The sequence below is a fragment of the Girardinichthys multiradiatus genome, chromosome 11, assembly GCF_021462225.1.
Source record: "Girardinichthys multiradiatus isolate DD_20200921_A chromosome 11, DD_fGirMul_XY1, whole genome shotgun sequence".
Lineage (NCBI taxonomy): Eukaryota > Metazoa > Chordata > Actinopteri > Cyprinodontiformes > Goodeidae > Girardinichthys > Girardinichthys multiradiatus.
This window is the reverse complement of record NC_061804.1, coordinates 3,164,445-3,181,898: the sequence shown is the minus strand read 5'-3', so window position 1 is coordinate 3,181,898 and position 17,454 is coordinate 3,164,445. Positions and strand designations below refer to the sequence as shown.

General features: G+C 39.6%; 1 protein-coding gene across 1 annotated transcript in view; it reads right to left on the bottom strand.

Moving 5' to 3' along the window:
• The window catches only part of pou2f3 (POU class 2 homeobox 3), a 29,543-nt gene extending 19,979 nt beyond the window's left edge, over nucleotides 1-9,564 (bottom strand). Inside the window, exons 1-2 of the mRNA XM_047379454.1 lie at nucleotides 9,431-9,564; nucleotides 9,197-9,253 (exon numbers count right to left, since the gene is read on the bottom strand). Coding sequence (XP_047235410.1) covers nucleotides 9,197-9,245 — 49 coding nt within the window. The 5' untranslated portion in view covers nucleotides 9,246-9,253; nucleotides 9,431-9,564. The remainder of the gene's footprint in view (nucleotides 1-9,196; nucleotides 9,254-9,430) is intronic.
• Between the last annotated feature and the right edge of the window lie 7,890 nt (nucleotides 9,565-17,454).

The following is a 17,454-nucleotide window of genomic DNA, read 5'->3' as shown; positions in this document are numbered from 1 at the left end:
ATTAGTGAACAAAGAGCATCATGAAGATGAAGGAACACAGCAGACAGGAGAAAAAGTTCTAAAACAATATTCCTAAGCTTTGAACATCTCACAGAGCTCTGTTCAAGTCAATCAGCTAAACAATTTTAAATATTATGGCACAGCAGCTAACCCACCAAGACATGCCATTCACCTAATGTGATAGTCTGGGTAAGGTGAGAAGCAGCCAAGTGGCCTAGTGTAATTCTGGAGGAGCTGCAGAGATCCACAGCTCAGGTGGGAGAATCTGTCCATGTGACAACCATTAGCCGTGCACACCTTATATCTGGCTTTTATGAAAGAGTGGTGAGAAGAAAGCAATTGCTGAAAGAAAGCCACAAGAAGTCTTATTTGTAGTTTCCCTTAAGCCATGTAGGGGACACTGTCAACATGTGGAACAAGGTGCTTTGGTCACATAAGACCATGTGTCCAGGTGAACTAATGCAGCACATTATCCTGAATACATCAGCTCACGGTGACACATGGTGGTGACCTCATCATGCTGTGGGTATGCTTCTTTTCAGGGAAGCTGGTCAGAGCTGACGAAAAGGTGAATGGAGCTAAATATAAGGCGATCCTGGGAGAAAACCTGTTTAAAAGGCTGGTGAGACTGGTGTGGAGGTTCATTTCCAGCAGAACAACGACCCTAAACACACAGCTTGAGCGGCAGTGGGATAGCTTAGATCAAGGCATTTTCATGTGTTAGGACGGCCCAGTAAAAGTCCAAATCAAATTGGGAATCTGTGGGAAGACTTAAAAATTGACCATTAAAAATGCTCTCCATCCAATCTGAGCTTAAGCTGTTTTGCTAAGAAGAATGGACTGAAAAGTTATTCTCTAGATGTGCAAAGCTGGCAGAGCCTAGCCCAAAATACTTGCAGTTGTAACTGCAGTGAAAGATTGTGCTGAAAAGGACTGACTCAGGGGCCTGAAAACAAATGCATGCTATGCTTTTCAGATTTTTATTTATGAAAAATGTATATAATTCATCAGGAAATACATTGAAAATTGTGGATTGTGGCATTACTTTTGTAAATTGTGAAAAAGTTACAAATACTTTATAATAAAACGGGCTTTTTTAAGAAGATTTACAGGTAGATGTTTGTGAAGAGACAGATCACAGAGGACGATGGTCCAAAGGTTTGCTGGATAGGTTTGCATCATTTGAATGTCAAATTGGGCCTTTTGGGCTGTGTATGAGAGACAGAGAGAGAGAGAAAACGAAAGAGCCATAGAGCTGCTTTAAACACAAAATGCAAATACACTTATAACCCCCACCCCCACCTCTGCGAACCAACCCTTCTCCCCCCCTGCAGCACAGCCAGCTTCACAGCCAAGGTTCCAGTATGGAAATGACCAGAACATGCAAATCATCTCAGAGTGCAGGAAGCCTCGGCCTGAACACGTGTGCACACACGCATGCGACTTACGATAGTTACACATCAGTGCATAGACACAAAAAGTCAGTAAGAAAACAAAATAAATATTTTGTTATATCTGAAAAAATCTGTTGGTTGTGAAATATCAAACAGGCAAACCATCTAAAACCTTTTCTGGATTTCAGTTCCAGAAAAGGAACTATAATCATCTCTGAAAATGTCATGTTTTCTACTTCCATACATGTATGAATTACTGTGCAAAACGTCTCCCCTTTCCTGTAGCTTTTGCTTCTAAAAGGTTTCTTTTAATCTTTCAAATTAGTCTTGATCATATTTATCAAATGAGTTTTGTTACTACTTCTGATTTATGGATTATTCAGGCATAAAGAGAGTCTCGATCTCAACGAACCATTGTTGGGTCAGGTATAACAGTCAAACCCCCAAAGAACCAATTTTAAATAGGAACTTTAGACCCTTTGTTACCAGCAGCATGTTGCGAGACACAGCTAGTTCCAGTTTCTTTCTTTGTGTTTATGAAAACATGAATGATGATGCTGTAATATTATTTTAACACCAACAAAGCAGTTGTGGAAGACCTATTAATAGAAACATTTCATAAAGAAGGTTTTTTAGACCTGACCCTTCTTCTTTTGTCTATCAGTTCAGATCTCCTTTTTGTTTCTTGTGTTACCAGGTAAAAGGAATAAACAAATACTGAATAAAAAGCAGCAAAAGTCCAAAGAAAAGGTTTAAAGGCCCAAGAGAGCTATTTTGTACCCATACATTGTTATTCCTATTCAACCGACCTCAATTTAATATCCATAAATAAACCACTTGGTACTGAAAATCCATAAAAGAAAATGTATATTATTTTGTGCAGGTTTTAATTTACACCCTCTTTCCATTTATTGTGGTTCTGATCCCAGTTGGGGCCAGCTGACTCAAATGAAATATGACAGATTATGACACCTGATGAAACCAAAATAACAATGAGACACATAACCACATTTCTACAGTGGACTATTAGTAGATATTGATAATAACTTTAAATCATTGGTTGTCAGTGATTGTAGGAAACTAACAAAACTGTATAAGAATGAAATGGTGAAGAGATAAAATGACCAGTGTCTGTATGGAGAAGAAGACAAAAAAGAAAAATCTGGCTTCTTGGAAAGGTTAAATAAATAAAAACATATTTGATGGTTTAAACATTTTGAAGTATTCTGAATATGTCCCATTGATGCATTGAAACAGTTTTTTACATTTTTTATTTTGTACTGGAAGGAGATCATATTCCCACCATGTCTAAAAATCATTCTACCCCATCTGGGACAAATCTTTTCACTTTTGAACATCATCTGGTCTCTATATCTCAGATATATTAGGAGATGCATTAGGATCTGCCTCCACTGATACATTTATTGTTGATCTTTGGCCGTAAAGTTGTAATGAGCAGAAATTACTTCAGAGGCAGAGAGAAGAATTAATAGACATCTACCTTCTGTATGTTCAGCATACTTGCAGAGTGTCACTCACGTTTTGTTTAGACTGTATGTTTAACTTAAAATATTTGATCTGGATTAATTCGTCACACTATTTTAATGGATGTTTTCTGAGCTATCATGTGATCAAAGTATATCTAAAAACACAATGACGAATGATAAGGATTGTGGGTCGTGGCGGCTGATGTTGAGCAGTTCTATCTTTTTCTCAAATAAGTAGACTGCACTTCTTGAAAATGTTTCAGCTTGCAGGAATGATGCCAGATTTCAAACAAGACAGAGCGGAAAGTATGTTGGTGTAACTCAGTGGAAGGCAATTATTTTACTAAGAAGTAGAAACAACATTTAACAGCTAATTCAATAATGTGAATACCATCAGAACTATTGAAATTTTTCACATTAGGTAAAACAAAAGTGACAAGATGCAAGATGACAGAATATTTAGTAAGATCTACATAATGTGATGATTATTGTACAATAATATGTGGCTTTGAATGAAAAATGTTCCAACATCACCATTTTACATACATAATACTGTAGCATAGCACACAATTTGATCTCCAGCTAATGATCTTTGGGACATTTCAACAAAATCAGTGGCCTGAGCAAAAATTACACAAGTGCTGCTCAAATGTTGGCTGGAATGGCCAATAATAATATGGCTTTATCCCATGCTACACTATGCAGATGCTCTGTCTGTGTCAATGAAGATTGCTAATTGCAGGAAGCTTCTGACAATGAAAGGGAGCTGTCTTTATTTCCTGAGGACTTCCCCTAATAATGTTTTGATTGCTTGGGAGCACTCGTAAATTGTCTATAGAGCATTGAACTTTCAGCCCAAGATGGTCAAGTGATCTTTAGAAGTGGAAACAATGAGTAACCTGCACAGTCCTTACGCAATAGAAGACTGTAGATTTTACACCATTCATCCCAATACACATGCACTATACAAAACAGGGGAGTATTAAAAGCAACAAACATACTTTTTAGACGTGGAATGACTGGTTCTGCAAAAGGTATGTTTGGACCCATTTATTACCCATTATTATAACTAGAATCATAACCAGTTTATTGAACATAAATGAATGTTAAACCCCTCAGAGGGTTTTAATTGGAAGTTTTCTTCAGTAAATGACTGCTCACACTAAGCCTGGATGTGCTAGAGGTTTCTTCCTGTTAAAAGGGAGGGGCTCGTTTCCACACTTGGATTGAAACGAACCGGACTGATCTGAAGGGAAGCAGAGCTGCATTAAACTCTTTGTACCTGGATATGAATTGAACCCGTTTGTTTAATGAAGTGCCCTTAGATTCACGTTTGTGGTGAACTGACTCTAATAAGATAAACTGAATTTAACCTAACTGAATATGAGCTGAAAAAGCATTTGTGCACAGGTATATGTTTTCAGAAAAGCATTGAGCAATTTTAAACCAGACCTTTTCTCAAATGTAGTGTTTGATGATCCTTCAAATTTAGGAGGATAACATCACCTGATTAGATTTGATATCTCGGATCACAGAACTGCAAGGTTTTCTCTTGTGGAATAAAGTGATGTTCTGTCGGGCACATTGCTGCACAGTGTTTGCTTTGGATAAGGAATTCCATCAAGGCCAAGATTTGATGCAATCTACTTGTTTGCTTTCATTAGTCCTGTGAAGTTCCAGTCCCCGGGGGCTGATTTGCTGATTTAAACGGTGCGAATATCTCCTCAGCCTGTTGTCGAGGTTAGCAGAGGTACTGTAATTCAGGTGTGTTGAAGCAGAAACATATAAAACATGCAGGGCAACACTCAATCCCTTTTTGTACGTACAGTTTCAATTAGATCTAACTGGACTCTTTTTATGAAATAGGAAGTTGACTAAAACTTTTGTGAAGTGCTTTAAGATGATAGCTGTTGTGATTTAGGAATAAATTAAACTGGATGAAATTGAATTGGGACTGAGTATCTCCTTTACTTATTTCAGCACATTAAAACTTTATTTTATTTCTATTCATTTCAGTTCAGTTTAGTTTATTAGTTCCAATTCACAATAAACATATTTTACAAGCAAAATTTGTCCCAACTCATTCCAGTACAATCCAGTACTCGTAGATCCAGATCTAAGTCCATGCAATCTAATTGAATCCGAAGTTAATCAAGGTTCAAAGTTACTTTATTTGTATCCGTAGGTATATTTGTTTTGCAAGGTTTAAAATATGCTTACATACACATTGGAAAAGAAATGAAAACATCAACACAACGCAGGGTTTTGGTAGGTTTTAAAAGGGCTTTAATACCTGCAGCTCTTCAACACTAGGTCCTAAATTACATATAAAAGGTATCTACAAAGTTTCAGTCAATCAGTTCCTTGATTGTTCAGCACCAATTAAAAAGGTATCTACAAGTACTTTTTTTTTTCACTGTAAACCAGTTAATGCTTATTAAACTCAAATTTAAGCTTTTAACATATTTTAAATAAATTCAAATTTTCCATCCTAGGTCCTAAATTACATCTAAAATATGCATATTTGTTCATTTATTGCTTCATCTATCCACTTTTTTTCCCCACAAGTAGCCAAATTCTGCTAATTAATTTCAACTGAAGGCCTTACAAGGTCTCAAACAGGTCCAGATTTTTCCTGTTAGTTCTTAAATTAGATCTAGTTACATCTTCATGTTTTTAATTGTTCAGTTATTGCTTCTTCCATCTACATTAATGATTGTTCTTTTTTATTTACTTTTCTTTATAATAGGCCAGTTAATGATCCTGAAACATGTCTAGGCAACTACAATGAAATATTGTTAGTATATTATCCACTATTAGCTCATAAGAAAGTAAATATAATGACGTTTGGCTTAATTGTTGAAGCTTACTATAGACTGTAAAAAGGCAAATTAACCTAAAGTTAAGTGAGTCAATTATAATTCAGGAAAATATTAAGTTAACTCTTGTTTGTTAATTTACATAATTCATGTAAGTATTTGATTGAAATAGTTATTGCCTTAAAAAGATCTTAAACAACCCTGAATTCAGTCAAATTCAATTGAGTGTTTGATAGCAGTTAGTCAAAGGTTATCTAAATACGAAGCCCAGCTTATTGCATCAAACCATTGACTTTGCAGCAATCCCCCATCCTGTAAGATAAACCAGGTCAAGACTCCAGCAGCTCTGCTATATACAGAGACCAACTATAATGTTTGAATAAACTGTTTTCAGACTGAGGCTGTTTCATCATAAATTCTCCAACCAGCAAACGTCTTGAATGACGCCACAGTTATGAGTCCCAAACCGACAGATATTGCTGCTATGTCAGCATTTTACACTATTTATTTTAATAATACAGCATTTTGATGGACACTAACAAGCTCCCCAAACATAATTCCTCTGAAAACAGACTGAAGATGCTTTCTATGTCTTGGCAAAAGTGACAATGTGGATGAAAAATGAAAGGTGATAGATTACAGAAAGCAGACGTCTATAAGTATTAAAACATGGTTGAAGAGTTGTTTGGGTGGATCCGATTGGCCAAGCAGGCATCAGTCGTATTATTTTGTTTATACTAAATTTGGGCCCGACAAACGGGCTAAACAATTTCAGAATTTCTGAACAAAATGGGAACGATGACTGGGCAACCTATAATAAACATAAACAGATGTAGATGTTGAAGTGAAAGTTACCAGTTTGTAGCTGAATGTGATACCTAAACAAGAGTACTCTCAGTTCAATCCAGTCTTGTTTTTCAGGCTGGAAAACATACTGTTAAAATTCTCTGGAATAATCAGAAGCAACAGGACTTGTTTCAGCTCTACCAACTAACGTCATTTGAATAAACCATCCTCGTACATGGTCCTAGATAGGAGCCACAGCTGCCTCGTATAAGGGTATGAATAACACACATTGTCACGTTGCGTGACAGTATAACTTTTCCATTTTGTTCTTATTTTTTTCCAGTGTGCCATTTTCATGCTGGGTTGGTTTTCTCCAGGTGTTTTACTTCCTGCCACAGTTCAAAAACGCTTGCTGTACTGGTGATTTTAATTTGGCCCCAGGGGGCCTCAGTCAGTTGACCTTTGATGTACTGGTAACTGATTTAAAGTCCAGCAGGCGTTTCGCTCTCAGAACAAAATGAAACTTGTAAAGGAAGCTGATTTATTCCGTAGAGTTTCAGTTCTGTGAAAATGTTTGCTACCATGCAGATTTTTGCTGTTAAGGGATTGTCACCTTTAGATATTTCAAATCATCAAACACATTTTAATATCAAACCAAGATAAGATAAGCTGAGTAAACTAAAAAAACAGTTTTTAAATGATTTATTATGAATTTATTATGAATTTATTAAGGGAAAAGAGCTACTCAAACCAACTGGGCCGTATGTAAAAAACAAATTATCCCCATTGTTAAATCATGAATTTACTGATTATGCACATTTTTGGGGAAAGCTGAATGAAATATGACTAACCAGACCAGTAACAGCAAATGATTGTTTGAATAGAACCTGCCTGACAATATGAAGCAGGCACATTTTGCCCTGATAGAAAGAACAAATGTAAAAGAAAGTCATTGACATCTGTCATTTTAGACAATATTATAAAGTCATTTCTAAGGCTTTGGGACTCCAGTGAAATTCAGTGAGATTTATTATCCTCAAATGGAGGCTGCCAAAATTACTCCAAGAGAGTTGACATAACAACTCATCCAGGAGGTCACAAAAGAACCCAGAATAACGTCTAAAGCACTGCAGGCCTCCCTTGGCTCAGTTAAGGTCAGTTTATGTGATTCAACAATAAGAAAGAGGCTGAAAAGGCATCCATTTGATAATTTGAAGGCCACAGCCACTACAGATCAAGAAGATCACAAAGGCCTGTCTTACATTTGACAAAAAAACATCCCAAGTGGAAAATGTTTTGTGAATTGACAAGAGAAAATTTACTTTTTGGAAGTTGTGTGTCCCATTAAACAAAATTGATAGAACCATGAATTCAGCTCTCTACCAGAAAATCCTGGAGCAGAATGTCCAACCATATTTTCATACCCTTAAGCTCAAGCAAACTTGGGTTATGAAGAAGGACAATGATTCAAAGCACATCAGCAAGTCCACCTCTGAAAAACAAAAACAGGATGTGGGATTTGGAGTGGCTAAGTCAAAGTCTAGGCTTGATTCTGATCGAGATACTGTGGTATGACCCTTAAAAGGCCGTTCATGCTCTGAAACCCTCCAAGGAGACTGAATTAAAGCAGTTCGCAAGGAAGAGTGGGCCAAAATTCCCAGCGGCAATTGTTTTTTCATACTAGGCCAGATTCGCTTTTTTCTCTGCCTTTTTGTGTTTACTCTGGCCACGCCTGATTTTTCTTTTTCACAGCATTGTTTATATGGACTAAATTACATGCATTGTGCCAGGAGTGAACTACTTGCCCATCATTCCTTGAGACTGCTTCATCAGTGCAGCTGTAGGTCTCACCTCCACCTTGCGTGTAAACAAAACTTCTAGGAGTCCAGGTTTGCACAGAGGGAGCAGGTGCAGGTGGAGATCCACCTGAGATAAACGTTTTCTTTGCCTCCCAGTGAATCCTCATGCAAACCATGAAGAAAACCACCATCTGCACAGTTTCGCCTTGGAGGCACATGTGCTTTTGTTTGTTTTGGATTATCTCAGAGGTTTCTGTCTGACATTTTTGTCACAAAGACACTCCAAGGGAAGCATGTTACAAGACTTGATTTTAAAGGTCCAAACAGACAAAGAACAGAGACATTTAGCACTTCATTGAAGCAGAGGTATTCACTTCTCTCATGTGGCCATTGTTTTAAATAAAAGTTCCACATTTTTCTACTGCTTGTTCCTAGTTTTTGGCTGGCTGGCATCCTCAGCTTCTGGGTATTTAGTGTTACTGAGAAAAATAGCTTCAGGCCCATCCTCGAACAGAAGCCAACTGCCAAAGTGTCTGCACACAAAACCTTCCAAAACACCTAAACGTTTCTGCTTTGCTTGACAAGCCAGGCTTTTTGCATATGAAATACTGCAAATATTTCAGCAGTGAGGATCCGAAGAGAGCAAAAGATCAAACCAAAAACGTTCCCGACAGATGTACTCACAGATCATCTATAAAAAAAAAACTTTTTACACCTCAAAATAAACAACTTAGCGACCAGTTGAAGAGAATAAATCCAAACATAACTTTTCAGATTTGTAAACAGTGATGAACAAAGTTGCCTTCGTGCAGAAACTCAAGCAGTTTCAGAGCAAACACAGCAGTTTTCCTGACTCACATCTGTGTGTTGATATTCAGATTTACCTTCTGTTGAGGGTGAAATTTCCTTACCTGTCTGGTCAGCCGAAGCTTCTGACTGCTCCACCGGGTCTGAGCTCATCTTAATATCTGTAATGATAAATATAGCTGATTTTCCTACAGGATTGGAACTTTACCTGGACAATGAAGCACTCAGGCCACCCAGGAAAATGATCTTGAGTTTATTCTAATGCGCCCTCCCCTCCAAACTGCTGCACAAACCCTATTTGTAATATTCATAAACATACTTTCTGAAGAAGGACTTACCTTGGCTAGAAAGTTTTGGAGCTGCTGTCGCACCTTTCTGTCTTCTTCAGTTTATTCAAGAGGACAAGAGTGTTGGGTTAAAAAGTTTTGGAAATCCACAGCTGCTCATCAGCATTTTCCTAAGTGGAGAAGCGTTCACTCTGCAGAGCACCCTCCGCCGCCTGATAAGCCGATTTGCATATGCCTCTGTGCGTCCTATCCAGCTTCAGACCGTTTGCATAAAACAACAATAGGGTTACTGCAAATATACAGCGTTCATGTGTGTGTGTGTGAGTGTGTGTGTGTGTGTCCATCCAAAAAAGGCTGAGTGGAGTCATCCTCGGGGTGCTTTGGATAACAAGGTGATGTTTGTATTATTCCTGCCAACTGAGATAGCTCAGTGATTGCGAGAAGCAGCTCATCTCTGTAAAATTGTCAGTGCTGATTTCCATACAACCCTTTTTCCAAATAAGAAGGTCGGACACTACAGACACTGTAAACATGTAAATGGCAACAGAATGATTTATAATTATAGTCTAGGCTTTTTTTTATTGAAAGTGTGAAATTTCAAAATTTCATAAAGATATACTTTTTTAAACAAAAATCTGAAAGGATGGTTTTTAATTGGACATCTTAACGAACTGTGCTATATCAGTATGTTTACCCTTGTTAGTATTTAGAACAGGGGTGTCCAAGCTTTTTAGACTGTGGGCCGAAATCGTCAGGTCCAAAGCTTTTGCGGGCTGAAAACATATAATTAATAAAAAAGAAATCACAAAAATTATGTTAGGATTTTTTTTTTAATCTGCTCAACAATAATCTAAGCATGCAACATTTTAATTACAGAAATAACGTAGTCAGATTTCTTTTTTTGGAATGCAACATGTAAATCGTTAAATCGGGTTTTGTATGTTTGCCTAATTAAAAGAAAGGGATCCAGTTCTTTTGGGCTCGACTGAAAACTAGAGTTAAAAATGAGACAGATAAGAACAGGTTTTGGGTCACTCTTTCTTAGAAAATGCTTGCTGTTTTTGGCCAAGTTTAATCTTTTAATTGAAAGCCAATTTGGGTGCACCTTGAGTTAAACGATTTGGTCCTATTTACCTCGAAGTTACTGTAAAAAGATTTCAATTTGTCTGTAAAAATGTTCCCCTAATTCAAAATAAAAAGTCTCCATCTGCATCAACTTTGGAAGAACCTATCTGCCTAACCTGCTGCCTCATGGCAGAATCAGATTAACAGATTATGAATAACCACAAGACCTTTAAAATAACCAATCATTGTGTTTTAAGCAGCTGCTTTTTCAGCTTCTTATAGCAGCTCCAGTAGATCTGAAAGTGTACACACCCCCGGTAAAATGAGACCATGATGAATTATTTCCAATTTGTTTCTGCCTTTAATGTGATATTCAACTGAAAAACAATCACATGTGGAAAAAGGGGAAAATGTAGAAACATATAAAAGCTAAAATAACCAGGTTACATAAGTGGGCATACCCTTAAATGAATACCTTTGATTCACCTGCATCAACTATCAAGAATCTGACCAACACTAAATGAGGTTCAGCTCCTGGTAGGATTTTCCTGACATTTGTTCATTTTATGTTTTTTATGTTTTTTCTTGTCTTCCTCTGTAACAGTGTGACAAAATGTTGGTAAAGATGCCCCAGAAGCCCCCTGCCTTCTGCAGTAATATGCACACCTCTAATACTGCAGATTATGACTTTAAATATTATTGTTCTCTTCAGCCTAGAGGACGGATCACATTAAATTTGGAAAATTTCAAGATATTTTTCTGTTTCACCACAGTCTGCTGTAAATTTCTAGGTAGTTTCTGTCTTTCTTAAATTACGCTTTTTTATTATTTATTAATCTTTTAGGGTTAGGGGTGGAGTTGTGGGTTTTTTATGACTGATTTTGGATGTTTTTTTGTCTTGTATAATACAGTTTTGGTTTGCTCCCTGGGGTCAACATATAAAGTAAAATCTGAAATGATAAAGAAACCTTACAAGGATTTACATTAAAAATCATTTTCATTCAATTTTGTTTCTGACAAAGACGAGGCAGTTATCTCTCAAAAGACAATGAAACAATGTAAAAGTTATCTGTTCATATTTACATTTTATACATACTTGATAATCAATGGAAAAGTCTTTGTTTGCATTACAGAAACTAAACACTTCTTATGAATACCGTCAAGCTTTTTGATTACTTATCTTTGATGTTAAACGCCAGGCCTTTGAGCGTTGGAATGCCTCCTTGTCATCACCCTAATCTCTATCAGATCCAAGTCAGGACTGATTTTGGGCTTAACTGTATCTACGTCTAAAATAAAGTTAAGAACTCAAATGATTAAAAAAAACAGACATCAAAAGAGCAATAATAATAATACCTGCTATCAGAAGGACACTGGAGTTGAAGCTACAGCAAAAAAAAAATCTAAAAAACAAATGAATTCAAAAGGCTCCTGCGCCAAAGATCACTCTTCTCTAGACTGCTGATTTATTTTTAGAGAGAATCCATGTCTAACGTAACTATTGACCATTTTCTTGAGAAGTGACTGTTTAACACGTTGAGTCAAACCGGAAATTTTAAGTATACTACAGTTGTTTTGGGCTGTCATTCACGTGTTTATATTTAGTCAAATTTACTGCAACAGTGTTTTCACAGGTCAAAAAGGTCAATCAGACAGGTGCAGCTGGTCCAGAACTCTGCTGCCTGCATCCTCACTAGAACTAAGAAAGCGGAGCACATTAACCCAGTTCTAAAGTCCTAACACTGGCTCCCTATGTCTCAGAGAATAGACATTAAAATACTTCTGTAAGTCATTGAATGGCTTATCACCAAAATACTTTAGAGATCTATTGCTGTTGTTTGAACTTTCCAGACCACTCAGGTCTTCTGGTTCAAGTATGCATCTCCAGAACCTAACATTAATCATTAATTTCAGTCTTTAATCCAACTGCTGCAATGTGCTTTTTATGTGCATTTTTCTGATGTTTTCATCATGTAAAGCGCTTTGACTTGTCTCATTGCTGAAAAGGGCTATACACATTAACATCTTGTCGTGTCCAGATCTCATATATGGCGATTTGATTCATTTGGTGTATTTCACGACAGTTTTACATGTTAGTTCTTGTTTGGAGATTGAGTCGAACTTTGCATTTAACGTTTCTTAACAACGGTGCAAAAAACATCTAAAGTACTGGATAAATACCTATAAGCGTGTACAGTGTACCCACACCTATCGGCGGTGGTTGGCTTGTGGGACTCCTGAGGTGCCTGACGGGTACCGTGAAGCCAAGTGTGCAGTGGAGGCAAAAACTTGGGCCTGGGAGGAGTTCGGTGAGGCCATGGAGAAGGACTACCAGTTGGCCTTGAAGCGATTCTGGCAAACCGTCCGGCGCCTCAGAAGGGGGAAGCAGTGCTTCGCCAACACTGTTTATAGTGGGGGTGGGAGGCTGCTGACCTCGACTGAGGACATTATCGGGCGGTGGAAGGAGTACTTCGAGGATCTCCTCAATCCTGCCATCACGCATTCCGTGGTGGAAACAGAGGATGGGGACTCGGGGTTGGACTCTTTCATCACCCAGGCTGAAGTCACCGAGGTGGTTAAAAAGCTCCGTGGTGGCCAGGCTGTTTATAGCCTGGCCACCGTGGAGATCCACCCTGAGTTCCTCAAATCTCTGGATGTTGTGGGGCTGTCATTGTTGACACACCTCTTCAACATTGGGTGGCGGTCGGGGACAGTGTCTCTGGACTGGCAGACTGGGTGGTGGTCCCCCGTCATAAGAAGGGGGACCGGAGGGTGTGTTCCAACTACAGGGAGATCACACTCCTCAGCCTCCCTGGTAAGGCCTACGCCAGGGTATTGGAGAGGAGAGTCCGGCCGATAGTCGAACCTCGGCTTCAGGAGGAGCAGTGTTGTTTTCGTCCCGGCCGTGGAACACTGGACCAGCTCTATACCCTCTACAGGGTACTCGAGGGTTCATGGGAGTTTGCCCAACCGGTCCACATGTGTTTTATGGACCTGGAGAAAGCATTCGACTGTGTCCCTCGTGATGCCCTGTGGGGGGTGCTTCAGGAGTATGGAATCAGGGGCCCTTTATTAGGGGCCATCCGGTCTCTGTACAAGTGGAGCAGGAGTTTGGTCCGCATTGCCGGCACTAAGTCGGACCTGTTCTCGGTGCATGTTGGACTCCAGCAGGGCTGCCTTTTGTCACCGGTCCTGTTCATAACTTTTATGGACATGATTTCTAGACGCAGCCAAGGGCCGGAGGGGGTCGGGTTTGGGGACCAGTGGATTTCGTCTCTTCTTTTTGCGGATGACGTGGTCCTGCTGGCCCCCTCTAACCAAGACCTACAGCATGCGCTGTGGCGGTTCACAGCCGAGTGTGAAGCGGCTGGGATGAAGATCAGCTCCTCCAAGTCCGAGGCCAATGTTCTCGACCGGAAAAGGGTGACCTGTCCTCTTCAGGTTGGAGGGGAGTTCCTGTCTCAAGTGGAGGAGTTCAAGTATCTCGGGGTCTTGTTCACGAGTGAGGGAAGAATGGAGCAGGAGATCGACAGACGGATCGGTGCGGCTGCTGCAGTAATGGGGGCGCTGTGCCGGTCCGTTGTGGTGAAGAGAGAGCTGAGCCCAAAAGCGAAGCTCTCGATTTACCGGTCGGTCTACGTTCCTACCCTCACCTATGGCCATGAACTTTGGGTCATGACCGAAAGAACGAGATCCCGGATACAAGCGGCTGAAATGAGCTTCCTCCGTAGGGTGGCCGGGCACTCCCTTAGAGATAGGGTGAGGAGCTCGGCCATCCGGGAGGGGCTCGGAGTAGAGCCGCTGCTCCTCCACATCGAGAGGAGCCAGTTGAGGTGGCTCGGGCATCTATACCGGATGCCTCCTGGACGCCTTCCTTGGGAGGTGTTCCAGGTACGTCCCACCGGGTGGAGGGCCAGGACACGCTGGAGGGACTATGTCTCCCGGCTGGCCTGGGAACGCCTTGGGCTCCCCCCGGAGGAGCTGGAGGAGGTGTCTGGGGAGAGGGACGTCTGGGCGTCTCTGCTGAGTCTGCTGAGTCTGCTGCCCCCGCGACCCGGTCCCGGATAAAGCAGAAGACGACAAGTACGAGTACGAGCGTGTACAGTGGCTCCCACAGTGTGCACACCCCTGTTAAAATGCCAGGTTCATGTGGCGTTAAAATAAGAGACCACACAAAAAAAAAAGATGTTCTATTTATTCAACTGAAAAACAGAAACCTCTGTTTGAATTGGAAAATGGAAAAAATTAACAAGGTGCAATGACTCAGCTACAGAAGTGTGCACACCCTAAGCTATGTTAAAGCACTTATTTATTCATCACCAGCATCCAGTCTTCTTCGTTGGAGTCTGCCAGCACCATAAATCTTGATCTGACAATATTTGCTCACTCTGCCTTGCAAAGGTTCTCCAAATCTATCAGGTTGTAAAGACATTTCTTTTCTACAGCCCTCTTAAGGTGACCCCACAGATCTTCTGTCTGATTTAGTTCTGGACTCTGGATAAGTCAATCCAAAACCTTATTTTTGCTTCCCATGAAACCATTCTTGTTGGTTTTGAGGTATGTTTGGACTCACTGTGAGACTTGAAAATGAAACCCCTCTTCATTCTCAGCTTTTGGACAGAAAACAAAAGGTTTTAGAGCAAAAATGTCTGAAAACATATCATCTTTCTTTACAAAACCTTAGTTTCATCTAAAAAAAAAAAAGCAACCCCAACCCTATGATGAAACAACCACCATTTTGTTTTGCACCAAACATACATTAGCAGAACTTTGGCCCAGAAGTTCCTGTTTGGTTTCATCAGACCACAATGTTTTGGGAGATTTTGGTCGGGTCTGGAAGAAAATAATTGTGTCTTACAACCCTACTCTTTAGTCCAGACACATGAAGGACACAGGAGACTAACCAGAAACCCCTGCAGCTCCTTCAGTGTTGCTGTCAGGATCTTAGCAGCCTCACAGACCAATTTCTTTCTTCTCTTTTTTTAATCAGTTTTGGATATGTATAACATTTTGGTAACATCCTTGTTGTATTTTCTCTAATTGTTGGTAACGTGAGCTTTGTAAAATAACTTAGAATCTAGCCAGATTACGACCACTATTTTATCTGTGATTCTAGGTGCTGTCTAGGAGGTGGCAGTAAAGTACAAAGCCTTTCTGACAAAGTAAAAAAAAAAACAAATAAAACATTCACTCAAGACATAAAAAAGTAGAGAAATACAAGTTGAATTTTAATCAAATCAGAAGGAAAAATTATTTGATGAGACAAAAACAGAAAGGATGCATCAAGGAGCAGAGATTCATATTGCTCACATCAGTCTTAATAGCACAACTTTTATCAAACTCCAAGAAAATTATGCATTGGTACATGTTTGGATATGAAGAAATATGTGGAGGACCAAACTGTATTATTTGTTTTTCTGCATAGGAGAGTTGGAAATGAAGAAAGAGTATATTCAGTTTTAAAGGGCAACAGAAAAGTATGAAAGCAAACTGAGGACACCTGCGTTATAGGAAATTGAGGAACAGAAAAACTTTTGTTGTCATTGTCACAACTTCAGTGAAATTGAGAGAAAAACTATCTGGCTTGTGGATGGGCAGTAAATAATTTATGTTAAATAGAAAAATAGAAGCAGTTGTTAAAAGATAAAATGAAAACACATTTACGCACATTCATACTAATTGCACTATTCCGCTCATTGCATCTCCCTTTACGTTCTGGCTGTGTTGAGTTTACCCATTGTTGTTGGATAAAGACTGGTTGAATCTGCTTGTCCTTGCTTAAATTCATTTGTAGCCTCTGCCTGATGGTAACAGTTCAAACAGAGCTTGGCCCCGGTGAGAAGTGTCCTTTATGATGTTCTGGGCTTTTTGGAGACCGTAGGAACTTTAAAATTTTTCAAATGTGGCGAGAGGACAACCAACAATCGTTTGGGCCATGTTAAGAACCCTCTGGTATGCTTTCCTCTGAGCCACTGTACAGCCGGTGTACCACGCGTAGATGCGGTAGGTCATTATGCTCTTAACAGAGCACCAATAAAAGGAAACTAGCAGTCTCTGTGATGTTGTTTTTTAGAGGAATTCACACTCCAGATCAGGTCCTCCTCGATGTGGACTCCCAGGAAACAGAAGTGAGCTGCCCTCTCCATACAGTCCCCACCGATGGTCAGTGGTGAAATGTCCGTCCTCTTCATAGATGACACTGTGGTGTCATCAACGCAATCTTGTGGAGAGCCGGTGCTGAGGCTTAGGTCCGAAGATGTACGTTGACCCAGTCTGACGCTCTGGCTGTTGAATGTTGAGCTATAGTCCACAGAAAGCTGCTGCAAACAGCCTCCATGCCGTTTTAGATGGGACAGTGCAGCATGGAGAGCTGTGGCTACTGTCTCCTCTGTGAATCTAGTAGCCTTGCAGGGAAACTGGTATGGGTCAAAACTTTGGGAGAGGAGTGATGTGATGTTAGCCCTTACCAGACGTTCAAAGCTTTTCTACACTAAGTGAAACACATTATATAGATTACGCACACACTGATGTTTTCAAGCCTTTATTTCTGGTAATTCAGATGTTTTTCCACTTACAACTAATGAAAACAATTTAATATAATATTACATTAGACCAATAAAAAAAAGTTTTAAATACAGAATTTGTTCCCTTGAGCACCGTCTCTTATTCCTATTTTTTGTTTTTATATTTATATCTTTGTGTGAATCTGCATGTCTCCATTTTGCCTGTCAGTTTGTTGCTGGTACACCTGAATTTCCCCACTGAGGGACAATAAAGGACATTTCTATTCTATATCTGTTTTAAATGTTGTTGTTTTCAAAAGGTGCTTTTAATCTGACAAACGAGCCTCATCGGAACACAGTCTATTTTTTGGAATATGACTGTTAGTGCTCTTTCCTGTTTAATTGTGCTAATTTGCTTTTTGTCGCTTTGTTTCACCAAGATTGTAGTGAACCACTCTAATCAACAGGGGGCAGTAATGGAACATAGAGGAGATCTGGCTGTGGTGA